Source organism: Corylus avellana, chromosome 2, assembly GCF_965113065.1.
Source record: "Corylus avellana chromosome 2, dhCorAvel1.hap1.2, whole genome shotgun sequence".
Classification (NCBI taxonomy): domain Eukaryota; kingdom Viridiplantae; phylum Streptophyta; class Magnoliopsida; order Fagales; family Betulaceae; genus Corylus; species Corylus avellana.
The window spans coordinates 18,374,314-18,392,249 of record NC_142491.1 but is presented as its reverse complement, the minus strand read 5'-3'; the positions used below and the strand labels follow the sequence as shown (position 1 = coordinate 18,392,249).

General features: G+C 36.4%; 3 protein-coding genes across 3 annotated transcripts; all 3 read right to left on the bottom strand.

The window, feature by feature from the left end:
• Positions 1 to 300: 300 nt before the first annotated feature.
• LOC132168164 (uncharacterized) lies at positions 301 to 2,951 on the bottom strand. The gene is made up of 2 exons (XM_059579267.2): positions 2,747 to 2,951; positions 301 to 2,395 (listed from the first exon to the last, which is right to left on the bottom strand). Exons 1-2 carry the CDS (start codon positions 2,913 to 2,915, stop codon positions 771 to 773), a joined length of 1,794 nt encoding a protein of 597 aa, XP_059435250.2. The 5' UTR covers positions 2,916 to 2,951; the 3' UTR covers positions 301 to 770.
• A 2,985-nt stretch (positions 2,952 to 5,936) lies between these two features.
• LOC132167644 (Translocon-associated protein (TRAP), alpha subunit) lies at positions 5,937 to 10,631 on the bottom strand. The gene is made up of 8 exons (XM_059578658.2): positions 10,433 to 10,631; positions 9,377 to 9,541; positions 9,235 to 9,285; positions 8,910 to 8,998; positions 8,156 to 8,233; positions 7,851 to 8,054; positions 7,451 to 7,522; positions 5,937 to 6,309 (listed from the first exon to the last, which is right to left on the bottom strand). Exons 1-8 carry the CDS (start codon positions 10,500 to 10,502, stop codon positions 6,259 to 6,261), a joined length of 780 nt encoding a protein of 259 aa, XP_059434641.2. The 5' UTR covers positions 10,503 to 10,631; the 3' UTR covers positions 5,937 to 6,258.
• Positions 10,632 to 12,815: 2,184 nt separating this feature from the next.
• On the bottom strand, positions 12,816 to 17,667 carry XCT (XAP5 family protein). The gene is made up of 12 exons (XM_059579041.2): positions 17,439 to 17,667; positions 17,266 to 17,331; positions 17,107 to 17,171; positions 16,898 to 17,010; positions 15,549 to 15,624; positions 15,376 to 15,452; positions 15,228 to 15,289; positions 14,966 to 15,097; positions 14,807 to 14,860; positions 14,125 to 14,190; positions 13,383 to 13,457; positions 12,816 to 13,079 (listed from the first exon to the last, which is right to left on the bottom strand). Exons 1-12 carry the CDS (start codon positions 17,607 to 17,609, stop codon positions 13,029 to 13,031), a joined length of 1,008 nt encoding a protein of 335 aa, XP_059435024.1. The 5' UTR covers positions 17,610 to 17,667; the 3' UTR covers positions 12,816 to 13,028.
• Positions 17,668 to 17,936: the final 269 nt, after the last annotated feature.

Below are 17,936 nucleotides of genomic sequence, written 5' to 3'. Positions count from 1 at the left end.
TTAAATTAAATCGTAAAAAATTGTATATTTTAGTAAAGAAAAATTGTGATTTTAGTCCAATTTCAAATTAAATCGAATATTTAAAAATTGTGATTTTATTAAATATTCGATTGCGTTTTTAAAATTGCTACTTTTTTAATGATATTTTTAACGCTACAAACTCAAATAGAGCTTAATATATTTGTTTTTTTTTTTTTTTTTGGTAAATAGCAGTCAAAGTCATGTTTCTTCCCCCACTCTAGATGAAATAGAGTACAAAAAGCAAATCCATCTACTGCATGCGAACCTTTAGAGCTCAAGGACAGCAAAGCATGAGCTTGACGCACATGCATATATACATCAGTACAAGCACGTATGAGGTACAAGGAGTCGTTTTTGAACAGTACTTTGGCATCTGAACTTGTTTTGATTGAGAATAAATGAAGTAGCTAGTAAAAGCTACTATATATATATATATATATATATATATATAAATTACAAGACAAAAGGTACCATTATTACAGAAGTCAAATGCATTTGAGTACATCTGTAGAAGTTCGTACGTAGCAAGAAAAAATCACACAATCACACACATCTAACGTGAACAAAGTAATAAACAATGCTTGCTTCCCCCACCAAACCACCACCTCTCTGCATGCCTTTTCATTTGCGTAATCTCTCTTCATTGAAGGCTTTATTGCCGTTAATAACATTCCACACCAACCTTGATCAGCACATTAAACGACATTGTTTACACTTTACACTTGCATCTGGAATAAATACTGCAGTACCTAAGCAGGAGGAGGGAAATGTGGCAAGGAAGGCCATTTTCCAAACTTGGGATGGTGGAAATACTTATGAGGTACCTTAGGAAGAGGTGGAAATGGTTTCTTATGAAATGGAGGAAGAGGTGGAAATGGCTTCTTATGAAATGGAGGAAGATGTGGAAATGGAGGAAGAGGAGGAAGTGGCTTCTTATGAAATGGAGGAAGATGTGGAAATGGAGGAAGAGGTGGAAGTGGCTTCTTATGAAATGGAGGGATCTTTGGGATTGGAGGAAGAGGTGGAAGTGGCTTCTTATGAAATGGAGGGATCTTTGGGATTGGAGGAAGAGGTGGAAGTGGCTTCTTATGAAATGGAGGGATCTTTGGGATTGGAGGAAGAGGTGGAAGTGGCTTCTTATGAAATGGAGGGATCTTTGGGATTGGAGGAAGAGGTGGAAGTGGTTTCTTATGAAATGGAGGGATCTTTGGGATTGGAGGAAGAGGTGGAAGTGGCTTCTTATGAAATGGTGGGATCTTTGGAATTGGAGGAAGAGGTTTGTGGTATATTGGTGGTTTTGGCTTATAGATTGGAACGGGAGGAAGAGGTGGACATGGCTTCTTGAATATTGGAACCGGTGGAGGAAGTGGTTTTTTATAAACTGGAGTTGGTGGGGGAAGTGGCTTCTTATAGATAGGTACGGGTGGGGGAAGTGGTTTTTTATAAACTGGAACTGGAGGAGGAGGTGGTTTCTTATAGATAGGCACTGGTGGAGGAAGTGGTTTTTTATAAACTGGAACTGGAGGAGGAAGTGGTTTCTTATAGATAGGCACTGGTGGAGGAAGTGGCTTCTTATATATAGGCACCGGTGGAGGACATGGTTTCTTATAGATAGGTACTGGTGGAGGAAGTGGCTTCTTATAGATAGGCACCGGTGGAGGAAGTGGTTTCTTATAGATAGGCACCGGTGGAGGAAGTGGCTTCTTATAGATAGGCACCGGTGGAGGAAGTGGCTTCTCATATACAGGTGTTGGTGGAGGAAGTGGCTTCTTGTAGATAGGCGTCGGTGGAGGGAGAGGCTTTTCATATACAGGTGTTGGTGGAGGAAGCGGCTTCTCGTATATAGGCGTTGGTGGAGGGAGAGGCTTCTTATATATAGGAGGGAATACCTTTGGTGGAAGTGGTGGAAAAGGCTTCTTATATATGGGAGGAAAGATCTTTGGATGTAGTGGGGGAAAGACCTTAGGAGGAAAGGGGAATGGTGGAAGCGGGGACTTAGGAAGAGATTTATGGAAGGGTGGCAACTTAGGCAAAGGTGGCCATTTGGGTAGTGGTGGGTGCTTGTGGTAAGGCCAAAAGAAGGCTGAAGTGCACGTCACAGGGGAGAACTTGAGTTTACCAGCCAGCCCAAAGGTGTGTTTCCCATTGGCCTTAGACTTGAATATTACTTTGGAGGATTGTAGGCCATCATGGGCAGGGCATGGTGCAGCTGCTGCACTGTAGAGCTGCGCATAGCATTCTTCCTTCAGTTTTCCATCTTCCACGATCTCCTGAGGAAGAGACACTTTAAACTTTCCTTCTTCATCCAACTCCCCTGCTGCTCTTGTCTTGAAGTGTCCATTTTCTGGCTTGCAGTCAATTGTCACACGAAGCCCTGCACAGTGATGCACAAAATCATTCTGATGTTTCCCAAGATTGTTTGTCTTTTGCATTATAAGTCTTATTAGCAGTTTCACATCCGAAATGTGTGTTAAAGGTTCGAAATCGGGACCTTAGCTCTCATACAATATTAAATCACGGCTTATGCCAAAAAACTTACAAATGAAAACCAAAATTAGCTAAGAGCAAATAAGGTAAAATCATGCCAAAATTGCATTTTTTGTAATGCATGGAAAAACCAGCATTGACATATAAAAGAATGATGCAGCCAACATGAACAAGAACAACACTTATCATGATGGTTCCAGGAAAAGAAAACAACAACAAAAAATCAAAAGAACAGTACCTGAGAAGGCATGGCTAGCCTTAATGTTACTCTGCTCACAGTCTGCACATTCTCCAATCCCAACTACCTCGAGTAGTGTCTTATCACTACCATAGCAGAAACTAACTGCAAAAAGCAAGATCACCCAGAAGCACAAAAGTGCTCCTCTGCAAGAAGGAAAAATCCGCATTGGGAACTGCAGATGAGAAGCTATTTGCTTCTTCTGTGGTTTGATACAGCATGATATTGCACAGTCCCATAAGGCTTATTTTATAGTGATCTTAGGGAAATGGTTTCAAAGGCTTACCGACACCAAACTTAAGGGCTTCACATGAGGTCGGGGACCCATTGAGACGGCCTTCATAAATATATGAGAAAGACAGTCACGATGCCCACTAGCTTTATCACCAAAGGCAAAGGCCATTTATCTTTCATTCAATGAGTTCTCAACTGCATGTACAGCTCTACTTTCTTTGCTCTCTCTCTCTCTCTCTCCAAACCTAACTTTTAGCTCTCATAAATTCTTTGCTTTTCTCAAGACAAAGGGTTAGATTAATGAAAATTTCCATACAATGCAAGACTGGCAATGAAACTACATTATTTGAATATTCTTGAGCTCGTACAGGTACAAAGCCTAAAAAGAGGCATCACCATAATTGAGGTACATATTAACTTCACGTGAATCACCTACACTTATCAAACTAATTTTTTTTTTTTTTTTTTGATAGAAATATCACTTAGAACTCACTTTTAGAAATTAGCTTATGCAGAGAGGATGTCTAAAACCAGCTCACTCCATCGATACTGACCCAAAAATCAGCTTATGAAGAAAGGGTACACGAGCAACCGTAGTCCATTTTTTTTTTTTTTCTGTTCAATCCTATACTCGATGTGGTAGCTAACTCTAATATCAAATAATACAAACATTGAGTAGAACTCACCATTGAAAAGAGACTTAAAAAAGGGAGGGTGCCCAATAATTTATATACACATGATTAAGATTGCATTTAAACCATATAGAACACTTTAGATAGTAACATTTTGATTCACGCACACCTGCAGAAGGACCTTTGAGAGGTAGATGCAGAATAACCTAGTACCAAAGGAAAAACCACAAAATTCTACTAAGGACGGAGATTGTCACAATTTCACAAATATATATTTTTTAATTATTTTATTAACAACAGTATGGCCTTTAAATAGAGTATAATAGAATGACACTTAAATTAATCTTAATACTAATTTTAAATAACCTAATTCTTATTTAAATAATATAATCTTAACGAATTCCAACTCAACTATTAAACCTATTGCACCCTAATCTTATCCCTATCATCCTGAGCTCATGAAGGTGCAAGGGCTCACCCATCTGTCCTTCAATCCAGGCAAACCTCAAGGTTCTGTCACTATTGGTGAGCTACTTTACTTGGAGCAGAGGAGTACAGGCACACTTTTCTCAATCGAGCTGGACGTATTGAAAAAAGTTGGCTTTTGTGGATGCAGTAACACTGTAACAGTAAGAATGTCTGTTTATATATATATATAATACTAGTGATTTCGTTTGCTTATTTGTTTACTAACATTTTTTTGTCTTTTATTGCATGTGGCTTTTAAAATCATATGAAAAAATATTACAATGAATATCTGGTCCCTAATTGAAATGGAAAATGCATGAGCTACTAGCTACAGAGTTTACTATAACTCTCTTTATAAATTAATATGATTGTTCACATCATCTAGGGTGGTGGTTTAATTGCCCAAATAAACTTTTGAAGTTGTTAGGTACACTCAGCATTGAAAAAAAAAAAAAAAATTAACAGGGTTGATCCAAGAACTGCTTAACAGTGCCGCATCAGGATAATAATGGAATAAAAATGTAGTATATACCATTTATCTTTATAAAAATAGGTGTTACACGTATTTTGCCACGTGATAATTCACATTTTAGTAATTAACGTGATAAATGCCACATAAATTGTCATGTCAGCTTATAAATATTGTGATATCCCTAGCAACACGCATTTGAAAATCATTAAAATGTTAGTTGTGATGGCATGATGTCAGTTTGTAAATTTAAAATGGTTTATATTCGTGACTGGAGGCGAAATGTTACTGATTGTTGATGCATCATGCAGACACACTAAATGGAAGAACCTTTTGGCGGTGTAATCTGATCATAATAACTACGCTCACGTCCTGGCATTTTAAATATGAAATAAATAAGCATAAATATTAGGTGTTCATGAATCATATGGTAGTTAAGTCCCAAACAAAACTTAATACGTCATTGGTCATGACCTTTTTTTTTTTTTTAATTAATGAGAAAATATCACAAACATGACTTTATTAGGAAACCTCGGCATAATCAAACCTGAAAATGCCATGCCTAACCTTTTCTATGCAAATTGGTGCTCTAATATTAAGATGTATCATAAATGAAGATACCCCGGACTAATCAACTAATCTGATAGCTTTTTTTCTGAAAAGACCCCATCTACAGTGGTGGAATAGGGATTTAAAAAAGACTTGGGGAAAATAGTTTTTTTTTAAAAAAAAATTTTTTTAATCAAAAGCGGGAACGAGGAAATTCTTTCCACTATCCAAATGGAAAAAGAACGGAAGATCTAATAAGAATGCTTTCAAATGCAAGGTATATTGTTTCGGTGCAAATTTATTATTGCATGTGCTTTTGAAATTTTAAGGTCCAGATTTAAGTTGGTTCCACTTCCAAACAAGAAAAAGGGGCATTAAATCCGCCACAAAAAGGAGCACGGGACATGCACATGGAAAAGCTGTATTATCATCCTCAACCCCTAACCCCACTTCAAGAAACAGTCCCCCACTCTAAAAATTAAAATGGGTTTAAATCTAGTCGGAAGTAAATTATGTAATTTGACAAAACCTTCCAACTCATCGAAACCACAAGAAATGTTCTTGTGAATGTTTGTTCTCCACAAAAAGTGGAAGCAATTTCTGTGTGCTTCCTTCGATCTCCAAAGGTCAATCTCAAGAATGTGTGGGGGTGGATATTATACACCACAAGATGGACATCGGACGGGAAATCTAATGACGTTTTTTTCCAGATATTTTTATAACAATATCTGCTGCAGGGATCACATCAGAATGCACGTCAAAGTAACTCAACAGGCCTACATCAAAGAAGAACCTTGCTCTAGAAAACAAGAAAAACAATCACAGATGCATCCGCAAGAAACTTCAATGGTAAAATTTAAATATAAAAAAGTGCATGTAATCTAAGAAAATTTTGTGGTGTCACAGAAAATTGTATCCTTCCTAACTCAAATTTGCGTTAGTTTTACCTCAAAATGCTCAACTTCGTCTCCAATAAAATTTAAATGTAAAAAATTTCTTCCAAATGCTACAACAGGCAAGACAAGTCTTTTCTGGTCTAATTTCCAAAACTACTCCAACCTTTTGAGCTCTCTTAAAGTCATCAAATGCCTAGCAAGAGTTACAAGAGTCTGCCCTTCAGTGCAATGGCTTGTGCAGCTGAACCAGATGAGAATGGTCATCTACTTTTTCTTCTTCGATTTGCCTGACAATGACTGAGTATATGCAGTTCCCTGAGCATCGGAAAGGGCAGAAAAAGAATATATCAGAAATAGCCAGCACAATTATAGTGTTAATCGCCAGAAGTACAGAAAGAAAAATAATTCTGTGGAATGATAGACCTTCAAAAGTTCTATATACTAGAGATCAAAATCTACAAAGATGTTCGCTAGCTTTTTGCTGTCTTTCCTATTTTTCCTTGGGATAAATGCATTTTTATTCTTGTGATTTGAGGTTTTGGCAAATAGCTCTGAGTTTTTAAAAGTGATTAATCACTCCCTAGAGTAAGCAAAAAAAAAAAAAAAAAATCGTCCCAGCCATTAGAAAAGTTGACAAAATCCGTTAATGTGCCACATCAATAACAATCATAGTATGACTTGTGTCACTTAAATAAAAAACATAAAAATATTAAAAAATTTAAAAAGCAAATATATATATATATAAGCTTAATGATCAGTTCTGCTGATCACGTGTGGCGGAGAAAATGAGGGTTTAAGGTCACCAATTTTATTGGTCTGTATTGACAAGAAGATGAATCGCATAAAGAGGCTGCAATGCAACTTCAGAGGCAACTAGACGATTTTTGTTGACAATTTGTTGGCTGATCTGATGAGGGATGTGCATGATTGGTTGTTTAATCCTGAATCTGGATATGCAGTGTTCATTGTTCAGGACATGACGTGGGCTGGATAGTAGGCTTTGGTTGGAGGAGAAGTTGGTGCAGAAAGACCAAGAGAGAGTTGAATTCTCTTTGTTGACCTATGCCAGTAAGATCCAATAATTTTTATATTTTATTTTTTTTAATAATTTTTAAAATTTTTTTACTAAAAGTGACACATGTCACACTGTGATTGGTGCTGGTGCGGCACATTAACGGATTTAGTCTACTTTTCTAACAACACGGACCAATTTGTTTTTTTTTTGCTTACCCTAAGGAGTGATTAATCGCTTTTTAAAATTCAATGAGCTATTTGTCAAAACCACAAGAAAAAAAAAAATGCATTTAGCCCTTTTTCATTTAATGTTCATTATATGGATTACAGGGGATTATGTACCCTAGACTGGTTTGTATAAACTCTAGCTCATTCAATTCCCATCAACAGGACAACAATTTGTGCGAACATTCAGTGCCATGTTGAAGCATAAACCACTCACCTGAAGCCACTCATCCATTGAGGCATCCATAGTCTTGGTTCCAACTTCCACCTTGGGAGCCCTCTTAGTTTTCTAACCAAGTACATGCAGACAGATCAGAATTATTATAAAAAGGAAATATCCACAATAGAAATATAAAATATGTAGTCTTGAGGAGATAAAAGGCAAGCATCTAATGAGTTCAAAGATGGCCAGGATAAAAATTAACTTTCCAATCACAATGTCATAATTAGAATGTTAGAAAGAATAATATGGTAAGTTCACATTAACTGCAGGTTTGTATAAGGACAAAGTTGGCATTGTCAGTTTGGAGAATAGCAATCGATGCAAGCTAATGAGATCCTATATTTAATCTCAGATAAGACATAATAATACAAACTGCAGGATTGGAAGTGCATACCTTGGAAAGGTTCTTTATTTGACCACGGATCCATATGCCAAGGAGGACAAGAAGGGCAATTCCAAGGGTAACAAGAAAAACGGACTCAATGCTGAGAACATTACCAGCCTCAACAACTTCGATGGTGCCATTATAGAAGGTGCTCTGGTAAGGATTCTGGTCAATTTCATATATGATGGTGCCTACAAGGTCAAATGTTCCAGGCTGCACAAAAAGAATAAAATGCCTAAGCTCAAGCAAAATATTGGAGTGATTTCTTACACTGATTATTGGTACCATACATAACTCAAACAGTAATGCAATACCTGTAAGAACTTGCTAACAGCAAATATGTATGGGAAAGTAGCCTGTGCTGAAGCTGGAACTGATGCGTTGTTAAAAGCCTATAATCAAAACGCAAACATGTAAACAAGGAAATAACAAAGAGAAATCAACCAAACAAGAAAAAGCTAGAAGGCTGTTTTAATCAATAAGATATAAAGGGAAAAAAAAAAAAAAATTCCCCCTCCATATAGTCTAGGTAATCATACCCCCAGAGAACCCATCCACTCGAAGGGCACCACCCCCAACCAGTGCAATAAGGCAGAAAAAGTTCTAAAGCTTAAGAATTACAACTACTTTCAGTAACAAAAGAATAGAAAACATGAAGGGTAGGAGAAATGCAACCAAAAAAAGACAGTGCCAATGTAAAGCTATATGTATATGCCAAGAAAAAACTTACGAAACACAAGGAAACTCAAACAAGAATTTCACAGAGAACGCAAAGTAATATAAAATATAGGTATTTTTCTACTAACATAAACAATATTTTGACATGCAAAATTATATTGATGAAATACACCAAGAATGATTTAACATTTCCTACACTCATATGAAAGTCGCCCATATGAATCTAGGGCAAGCATGCAACTGCAAATGTCAAAATACCAATTCAACACAACACACAATATAATTCATTAATATAACATATGCAACATAGCCATTTAAACAATAAGGAGCCAACTTGGAAACTACATATACACAAACCACCCCATCAAATTCAAGTATATCTCGACTTACCTGTGCAGTAAGATTTTGAACCAGCAGACTATGATCAAAAGGAAGATGAACGCTGGCCTTAATTGCAATGACGTTCACAGTGGCCTCCCCTATTTTTTCATCCAAAGAAGCAAATGAGCTACGCTCCAAATATTAAAATGAAAAAGGGAGTTGCATAAGTGACACATGCAAACAACATGAATATATGTTGGTCTTTCAAAAAGAACTAAAAATGTAGAGTGAGAAGCCAATAGAGGATAAAATGCAGAAGCAGTATGGATTTAAAACATCATGGCGTTTCAACACAAAGTAAGACAACAACACCACCAAATAGGGATTCAATTACCATCATTTTTCATTCCGACCAATAGTTCAGTCTCTTCTCCAGCTGGCACCACTACAAGAAGGAAAAAACTGAATTATATACAGGCATCTTCCATAAAAACACAAGAAGACACTTTTATGCACAATATAGATGAGACTATTACCTCTAGCACTATTCTTAGGGAAAACACATATTGTCTCAACTCCGGGAGCTGGGCTAAAAATCCCATCACCAAAATCTTGGACATCTTCACCAACGATCCCAAGATCACCCACTTCTTCAACAGCCTCTGTAGCCTCCACGTCTGAATCCGATTGGCACTTAGCAACTATCAAGCAAAAGAACTTAAATTATGACAGAATTGACGAGATATCACAAGAAGTCGTGAAAATAAACTCATGCATTCAAACAAGATATTATCCCCCACGCCCCTAAACCCAGTTCACAAAAAATGTAGATCAAAATCCAGAGCAACACAAGCTGAATTCAACTTACTACTAGCAGTGAAGCAACTGGTGCAAAGCATACAAATTCACCATGAAAAACGGATAATCAAATCAAATAAAGCATCCACTACTTTAACGTAATCTTCAATTAGATGCCACTTAATCAGCAATCTGAAAGTAAATTTGAAAGTCCGCACCTTTCAAAACCCAGAAAACATTAAGATTTTCCCGTCTCCCAAATAAAAAATCAGGGCAAAGTTTGAATTCCAAAAGCGAGGGGAAAAAGAAGTACTTCCGACATTAAGTACTTCTCTCGCTTTCTTTCATAATTTTCCTCAAACAAATAATCAAGTCAAACTTCACCTTCAAAAGAAATCGTTACAACAAAGTAAAATTTCGCTTTCAAAAGCAATAAAGGCACCATATCATTAGAGCTACACGTACCCAAACGATGCCACAGTTACAATGAAACTCAGTCAAACCATGCAAGTGCAAAATTGAACATAGAATCAGAAGCTAATACGAAGGGACCGAATCTCGAACAAAATCAAACCCCAAAACTCAAAAAGGATCAGAATTTTACGGAACCAGATCTCAATCCAAATTAGATCATCGCAAACCGCACCATGCATGCAACCATCAAATCCTAAATGACTACTTTTCATAACGTGCAAAATCGAAATTCAACGAAATGGAACGAATCAAATTCACATGGAAACAAGTCTTCGTATCAGCAAGCGAGTGGATCTAGATCTGGAGCTAAGGAAGCGAACCTTGGGCGAGAGGGGAGGCAAGGAGGAGGAGGAGAGCGAGGAAGAAAACCCTAACGTTCTTCATAGCCATGATTGGAAGCTTTGGACGGGTTGGTGAGTTTGGTCTGAGACGGGTTTTGGTTTTCTTTGTTGTGCAAATGGGGATCCACAGCGAGACCGTGTGGGTTAAAACATAAGGGCAAGGCAAAGCCGAACTCTTGTTCTTGGGTCAAACATCTTATAATATAAAGGTATTTATTAAGCACGATGTTGTGTGTTTTTTTTTTTTTTAAAACATGTCCGTGTTATGCACGATGTTCTTCACACACAAAATACCATTGTATTTCCAAATGCAACATCAAATTCGTTGATGTAAATAGCATATTTATAGAATTAATTCCTCTAATTTAAATTTTATAGAATTGGCTTGTGATTATTAATTTTTTTTTTATAAAATAGTTATTTCCTAAAAATAAAATAAAAAATGTTAAGTGTCCTTCTAGTGTTCTCTCAGTGTCCTCACAATTGTGATGTGATTTTTAAAATCACTAATAGATTAAAAGTCAATAATGATAATCTTAAATTCAACGATAATTTTAAAAGTTATATCACACTAGGAGGACACCAAGAGAACACTTAAAGAACACCTACCATATCCCAAAAATCAATCTATTGTCCATATATATCTTTTGTAAATTTACTAAGAATCTGTGATCTCATATAGTCATATATACAAAAAATATGATAAAGAAATTGATTGGGTCCCACAAATTTAATAATAGATTTACTTATTTTTTACAATAAATGAAAATTAGATAGACACATCAATACTTATAATACATTGCCGTGTGACAATCTAACCTAAATTACATATTTTAAATATAAAACAAAACAAAAGAAAGTTGCACCACCCCTCTTTCGGAAGGACAACTGTCCCTCAACTAGGGCGACCACCCTCCCTTTGTTTTTGTTTTTGTAAAATGCAACACTTTGCACTCATTTTTTCACCACTGATTTCATATTAATAATATGACGTAATTTGAATGGAGTTATAAAGTTTAGTGTTTTTTTTTTTTTTTGTTAAGTAGTCATTCAACTCATGTTACTTATGCCAATCAAGTAGCAACAAACATATCCGCATCCATGTAGCCCAATCATTGCTAGTGGAGATGAATAAGGTTGAGCACCACTAATTAGGAGTGGATTTCAACCCCAACTTGACCCAAATTCACCTTCTAATGGGGGCAGTTTCAATATTCAATTGCCTGTCTACAAGGGGTGAAATTCGTTAATCGGATAATGAGGAAAAAATCTATCTATTACTCTTCCAGGTGGATAGACACAAAAGGTGGGTCGATTGTAACCGGCCCGTTCTTATCTTAAAAACAAATAATTGTTACTTTTAATCCTCTTTAACATAATGTAGAACTTTTGCTGAGATTAAAACAAGTGGTAGTTGTTGGCAAATTCAGGAGGAGCAAACGAGTATACACAAGAGACAACCATTTCCATATCCTTGTCTTCTTGTAGTCAACGGACAACAATCAACTCGAAAGAAGAGAATGTAATTGTGGCCACGCGTAGTAGAGCTTTGTTGTTGTGCGCTTTATCACAAAGTCCTCCGAACTTCATTTTTCAATAAAAACCAAAAATAGGATTATCAATTACAAATTCAAGGGCAGGTGTTTCTGTTATAAACGGTTTTAAAAAAAAAGTTTTGTCAAGAGTACATTTTCGGACCTTTTGAGGGAGCCGTACTTTATTTCACAAATTTATAATTAAAATAAGAAATATTTCCTTTATTTTTTGTCACAATAAATCATTCTTGCTCTTCCACAATGAACAACATGGACAGTTACTGCTCTACAACGACAATACAGCTTCTTCTTCTTCGTCTTTTATCTACCTTGAGATCTCATTTTAAGACTGATCAGCTTCTGCATCACTTCTGTCTAGTATTGTAGTATTTATGGTTACCCTTAGAGTCTTTAATGATTCGAATGCGTTGTATGTGGATTTAGACCATATTCTTCCGCAATGTGTCAATGGATTTTGGGATTGGTTGCCAAGAAATTTGTTTGTAAAAATTTAGAAAACTCAATTATATTGTGTCACATCAATTTGTAAAAAAATTTTTGTAAAATTTATTTGTAAGTCTAACATTTTACAAAAAATTATAGCCAATTGCAAGTCTAGCATTACTCGGCTTCACACCGCAATCACACTATGTTAACATGACATAGCCCCACAATCACTCGCCGACATGACATGAGCTAGTAACCCTTTATTTTTATTTTTTAACAAGAACTAATTCAAAAAGTTACTAGCTTGCAAAGTGTGATTGTCGCGTGAAGAATATTGTTTCTCTTTACCATATATTTAAGAGCAAGAAGAAAGAGTGGGGTAAGATTAATGATGGAAATAGAACTAAAATCGACTCTTAAGATCCCATCACAAACATTTTTCATATGGAAAAGGCAAGACCAATTCCCATTTTCCTATTCACTAGGTAAGACAATCTAAAACAATACGGAAGCAACTGCGGATGAAACCAGGTTCCACTGCTTTAGAAGCATATCACAAAATTCTCGATCCTCATGTCGTCTGCTACAATTAATCAGTCCCCATGGATGGTATACCGCTCCCATTTTTTGGTTGGGTCATATATCTGCCAAACCAAAGGATGAAGAGAAGTGATTAGAAAACATCCTTAGCAGCATCATGAAAACAAGTAGCAGATATGCCTGTCATATCAGACAAGCTGAATATTATACCACACTAGATGTCTCAAGTTTCTCAACAGATAGAAGCATTCAAGTGATACTTCTAAAACAATTGATTTAGAATGTGAACCGATAGAACCCTAGTATCTATAGACAATCTAGATTGATAGCCAAGGGTGTGCCATAAACATAATTGATTTGTCCATCTAAAATGAGTGTGTATACAATGAGAGAGAAATATAATTTACCTCCCATCTCGAAGCAGGGAAAATATGCTTGTTCTTTTCGTACCAGTGCCTCTCCACAACTTTCCCAGCATGAGACTGTTTGAAAATTCAAGAAAAAATAAATATCAAAGCAAAGAGATGCCAGATATTTAAAAGACATTTATAATGGGAAATATTTGCAAAAGGTAATCAAATCTTATGTAGTTCATTTCTTTCTTTCTTTTTTGGGCTTGGTAATTTAACTTACACACCAATTGATAAGTGCCATCTGGACTACAATCCATTTCTTACTATACAGTTAGGGGTCAGGATTTAAATGTATATGCCATTTTTCATATTACATTTTCCAAAAAGCAAAGCCGAGCATTGATTGTATCATAGCAAATTATGTCATTAAAAAATGGACTTTGAGCAGGTTTGAAGATTTTTTGGTAAATAGAGCTTTTGTCTATATAAAAAGTTTGAAAGAGCTTTTTAGAAAAGAATTCATTTTTAAGCTTCTTCAAATCGCAGTTTTTTTTTTTAACTTTTTACCAAACAAACCATCTTTGATTGATACAAGTTTTTATGTACTAAAAGTACTTTTTTAAGTTCCTAAACGCAATCTTAAACAGGCTCTTAAGATGCATTTTAAATCATTCGCTATTAGTATGTGCCATTATTAGTAGAATGGAAAGCCATAATTCAGGCTTGTTTGTGCATCTGTTACCTTGTATACCTTTGTCAAAGTGATGAATAATGAAAAAGTAGGAAGAGAATGTACCTCATCCTTTTCTATCGTTGCATCAGCAATGGTTCGCACATCTTCATGCACGTCAAAGTGGAAAAGCTGTGTAAGAATAAAGGGAAAAAATGGCATATGATAAGAAGTCACCTCAATTCAATACTAAAGAACTTAAAATAAAAAGAAAGAAAACCAAGGCCACTCATTATAGTGAAAGGACCTGATTTTTTGGTCATCTACAAATTAATTAGGTTTCACTAACAAAACCCTTAAAGTGGCACTTACGAAGTCAGTGTCAGCAGAAGTGAAACATGAAAAGATTTAGGGCGAAAGCTATCCATCATATTGCAAAAACTTTTTACTAATGAGCCATATTCTGCATAACTTCAATATTATTTTCCTTATATCTTAGGCAATAGAAAATGGTCGTACTTCCCAAACCAGACAACCCAAAAAATGAATAGACTAGTCGACAACCCCAAAAAAGGCATAGTCGAACAATTTTATCATACCAACATACTCCACCAAAAGAAATGCTAAATACTAATCTTTTCTTTTTAACCTCTAAAATTTTGGCTTTTGGCTGGCAGATGGAACATGGGTAAAATAACAAGCAAGCTCACATGTCCCCAATTCCCCCTCCCCCCCCCCCCCCCCCCCCCAAAAAAAAAAGAAGAAAGAAACAAAAAGATAAAATGAAATTTGTAAAATTGAACATTACCGGTCCACTTTTGCCCCTCGCCTTGTTAATGATTAGCTCATAAAAACTATGCTGCTGCAATTCCATAATCATAAAAACAAACGAAGAGGTATTAGTTAGCAAATGTTCAACAGCTGAATATCACAATCATACCTACACGTGTTTTCAGTAGGATCTTACATGGGGAATGATAAGATCCTCTTTTACATAAAGCAAATTCTCCACTGAGGTTGTACGAATTTCTCGAAACTCAGGTGCAAGTTGCTGCTGAACTGAACGAAGAAACTCTCCTATTGCATCCCCCTTGCGTACCTAAATGATGAGAAGAGGGACCAGGGTCAAGAACATTAGGGGAAAAAAAAGTATATCAATCACCTAAAATTTGAGAAAGAGAAAACTACGAGCAATATCAATAATATGCAATTCAGGTACCACCACTTACCTGAATTACCCGCCTATGGCCAGCACCATCCCAGTAGCTGTAAGTAATTTGAAGAGGCTCATCTAAAACACATGAAAAGCCAGATTTAGTAAAAAATTTGTTTTCACACATTCATACAAAATTTAACAGTGTCAAAACACAGCATTACTTCGAATCTGCTCCTGCTCAAGAAACCACTGTCTCTGCAGCCTTTCACGTTCAGCTTGTTCCTCCGCCTCCCGCTCACTGAAAGTGTCTCCTCATCACCTCTAACATCAAACGTTAGTACCAAGACTAGAGAGACAGAGGGAGAAAGGGAGGAGAGAGAGAGAGTTGCCATACCTATCTGGCAGAAAGCTAGTTTCCACGGTTGGATCTTTACCAAATTTGCCATGCCGAAACTTCTTTGATTGCGAATCTGCAAAAGTACATGTGAAACTCTTACTTCAATATAGGAAAGAAAGAGAACCAGAAATGAAATTTCTAATTGTCTGCATCCATCCAACTTTGTTCTTAGGAGGGATAAAAAGGAGAACATCTTTTAGAAATAACTACTAAATACCAAGTATTTGAATTCAATAGAAATTCAATAAAACTCATGACAGCAATTAAGAATTTAAAAAAAAAAAAAAAAAATTCAGCCTTTCAAGATTTTTTTTTTTCGTTCCCAGGGATATCACTCCAACAAGATTCAATGAATACATTTTCAACAAAGTAAAATGCAGTGCTGAGTGTCCAGAATACAGATTCAGAATGGACCAATGCATCAAGTTGTCATAAGATAACTTCTACAAAAAATTAAACAATGTAAACAGAAAGTAAGCCATCTAGATGGCTAGAGACTCTTCATGCTGAACATATGGCATCATTCCAACAACTCATCAAGTGCATTCGTCATGAAGCCTATGAGTGCAACATTGACAAATAGAATACAAATCCATATGCATCTAACAGTTAGTTGTTGCTGCACATACAGGGTATAGCAACAGGTCATAAGTGATTGTACACCTATATTTGAAAAAAATTGTATAGCCGTTTGACCCCTAACTCAAACCCAAATTTTACAACCTTAAACTACAAGGTAAAATACATAATACAAAGCTATCAACACATATCAGCACCTTATCCGGATCTCACCCAGAATGTAAATCCAAATGCAGTCATTTGGATACATTAAATTGAGCACAACGAACCATATTTAGTTGAAATTTGCCATATAGAATACTTGACCCGAGCATCAATTCAACTAAATGTTTCCCCTAGGCATCTAGCTCGGCAAGATAAATAAATCAACCTAAAACACCATTTGGAATATTTGAAATAAATTTTGGACACCAGCACCTGAACTTTTTACAAAAAGGAGGAATACCGGCATCTAAACTTCGACATGATCATCAAATAAATGATGGAAAAGTCATCTCTTTTAAAGTAAACTAAGCATTTTTTTCACATGGTCAAGCACAAAACAAGAAATCTAATACAGCTCAACTTTACAAGAATGATAATTAGAAGTTGATCGTCGAAATCAAAAGTGACAATTAAAACAACTCCTAAAATCTACAAATTCCCCAATTACCATAACATGCACGCATTAAGGATAATAAAGTGAAAAATTACAGCTATAGGTAGCAATTTGAAGTAATTGGAGAAACTAAAAGTTTCGGGTTTTAAGACAACCAATATATGCCTACCATTTTCACCATCCTCCTCTTCACTACCATTCTCGATATCATCAGCGAATGATAACCGTGAATTCCCCTTTATCTTCCTCTGTTTGCGCTTCTTTAATTGAAGTTCCTCCTCCCTATAACACAAAGAACAACAAAATTAACCATCAAACAACACAAACAAAAAACCCCACTAAAAAAAGACACTAACACAAAATTCTAAACAAACTCACTCTTGCTGTAGCTTCTGAAGCTTCTCCTTCTCTTCCTCTTCGATTTTGTTCCGAATATTAATTCTCTACAACAAAGCACGCATCACAAGCACCCAATCACACCCTTCGCTATGCAAATTACACATTCATCAACAATAAACAGCAATTAATCTTTATTACCTTCTCAACATACTCTTCTCTTGTAACCAAACCCACAGTTTCCTTCTTAAAAGCGTGCTCGAGAACCTGAAACAAGGCTCGAATGAATTAACACACGTATAGAGTATGCTTCGCAAGGCTATCAAAAAAGCAATTGGAAACCCTAGAAATTAGATGTGCATTCGAGTACGGACCTCGGCCCTGCTTTTGCCGAACTGAAGGAGACCCGGCTGGCCCTTGGTGGAGGCGGACTTGTCCTTGAGCTCCTGGATTTTGCGGCGTTCGGCTTCTCTCTGCTTCTCGAGCTTTCGGATTCGCACGGCGTCCTGGGCCGTGCCCACGTACCCGTCTCCCATACCCGACATCTTTCTGCTTCTTTCTCTCTTTCTCGGGTTAGATCGAAAAAGTGAATGTGCGAATCTGTCACGGTATGTTCTCCATATGTAGGTCGTGGATGTGATAAGGTAAAGCGCGGTCTATTGGGAAAATTTAAAGAGTGATTTGAGACACCGTGGATCTGCTGACCTTTTGCTGTCTTGGTCATTGGCTGTGCATCAAGGACACGTGGCTTCGCCCCCTTGTGTTCTCAGACTGATAACTTGACATCATTAAAAGAAAAATAACGCTTAAATCTTCGCTAGTAAAGAAAAAAAAAAAAGGGTCAAATTTGATCCTTATAAAATTTTCTTTAA

Excerpts from the sequence above, each read along its gene's own strand:
- LOC132168164 (XM_059579267.2), bottom strand. The coding sequence starts at position 2,915 with ATGCGGATTTTTCCTTCTTGCAGAGGAGCACTTTTGTGCTTCTGGGTG. Across the intron at positions 2,396-2,746 it reads GGCTAGCCATGCCTTCTCAG|GGCTTCGTGTGACAATTGAC; the intron begins GTACTGTTCTTT and ends ATCACTGTGCAG.
- LOC132167644 (XM_059578658.2), bottom strand. The coding sequence starts at position 10,502 with ATGGCTATGAAGAACGTTAGGGTTTTCTTCCTCGCTCTCCTCCTCCTC. Across the intron at positions 8,234-8,909 it reads TTCAAAATCTTACTGCACAG|GCTTTTAACAACGCATCAGT; the intron begins GTAAGTCGAGAT and ends TTTTGATTATAG. Across the intron at positions 6,310-7,450 it reads CAATGGATGAGTGGCTTCAG|GGAACTGCATATACTCAGTC; the intron begins GTGAGTGGTTTA and ends TCCGATGCTCAG.
- XCT (XM_059579041.2), bottom strand. The coding sequence starts at position 17,609 with ATGTCGGGTATGGGAGACGGGTACGTGGGCACGGCCCAGGACGCCGTG. Across the intron at positions 17,332-17,438 it reads TCGGCAAAAGCAGGGCCGAG|GTTCTCGAGCACGCTTTTAA; the intron begins GTCCGTACTCGA and ends GCCTTGTTTCAG. Across the intron at positions 17,172-17,265 it reads GAGAAGAGTATGTTGAGAAG|AGAATTAATATTCGGAACAA; the intron begins GTAATAAAGATT and ends GCTTTGTTGTAG.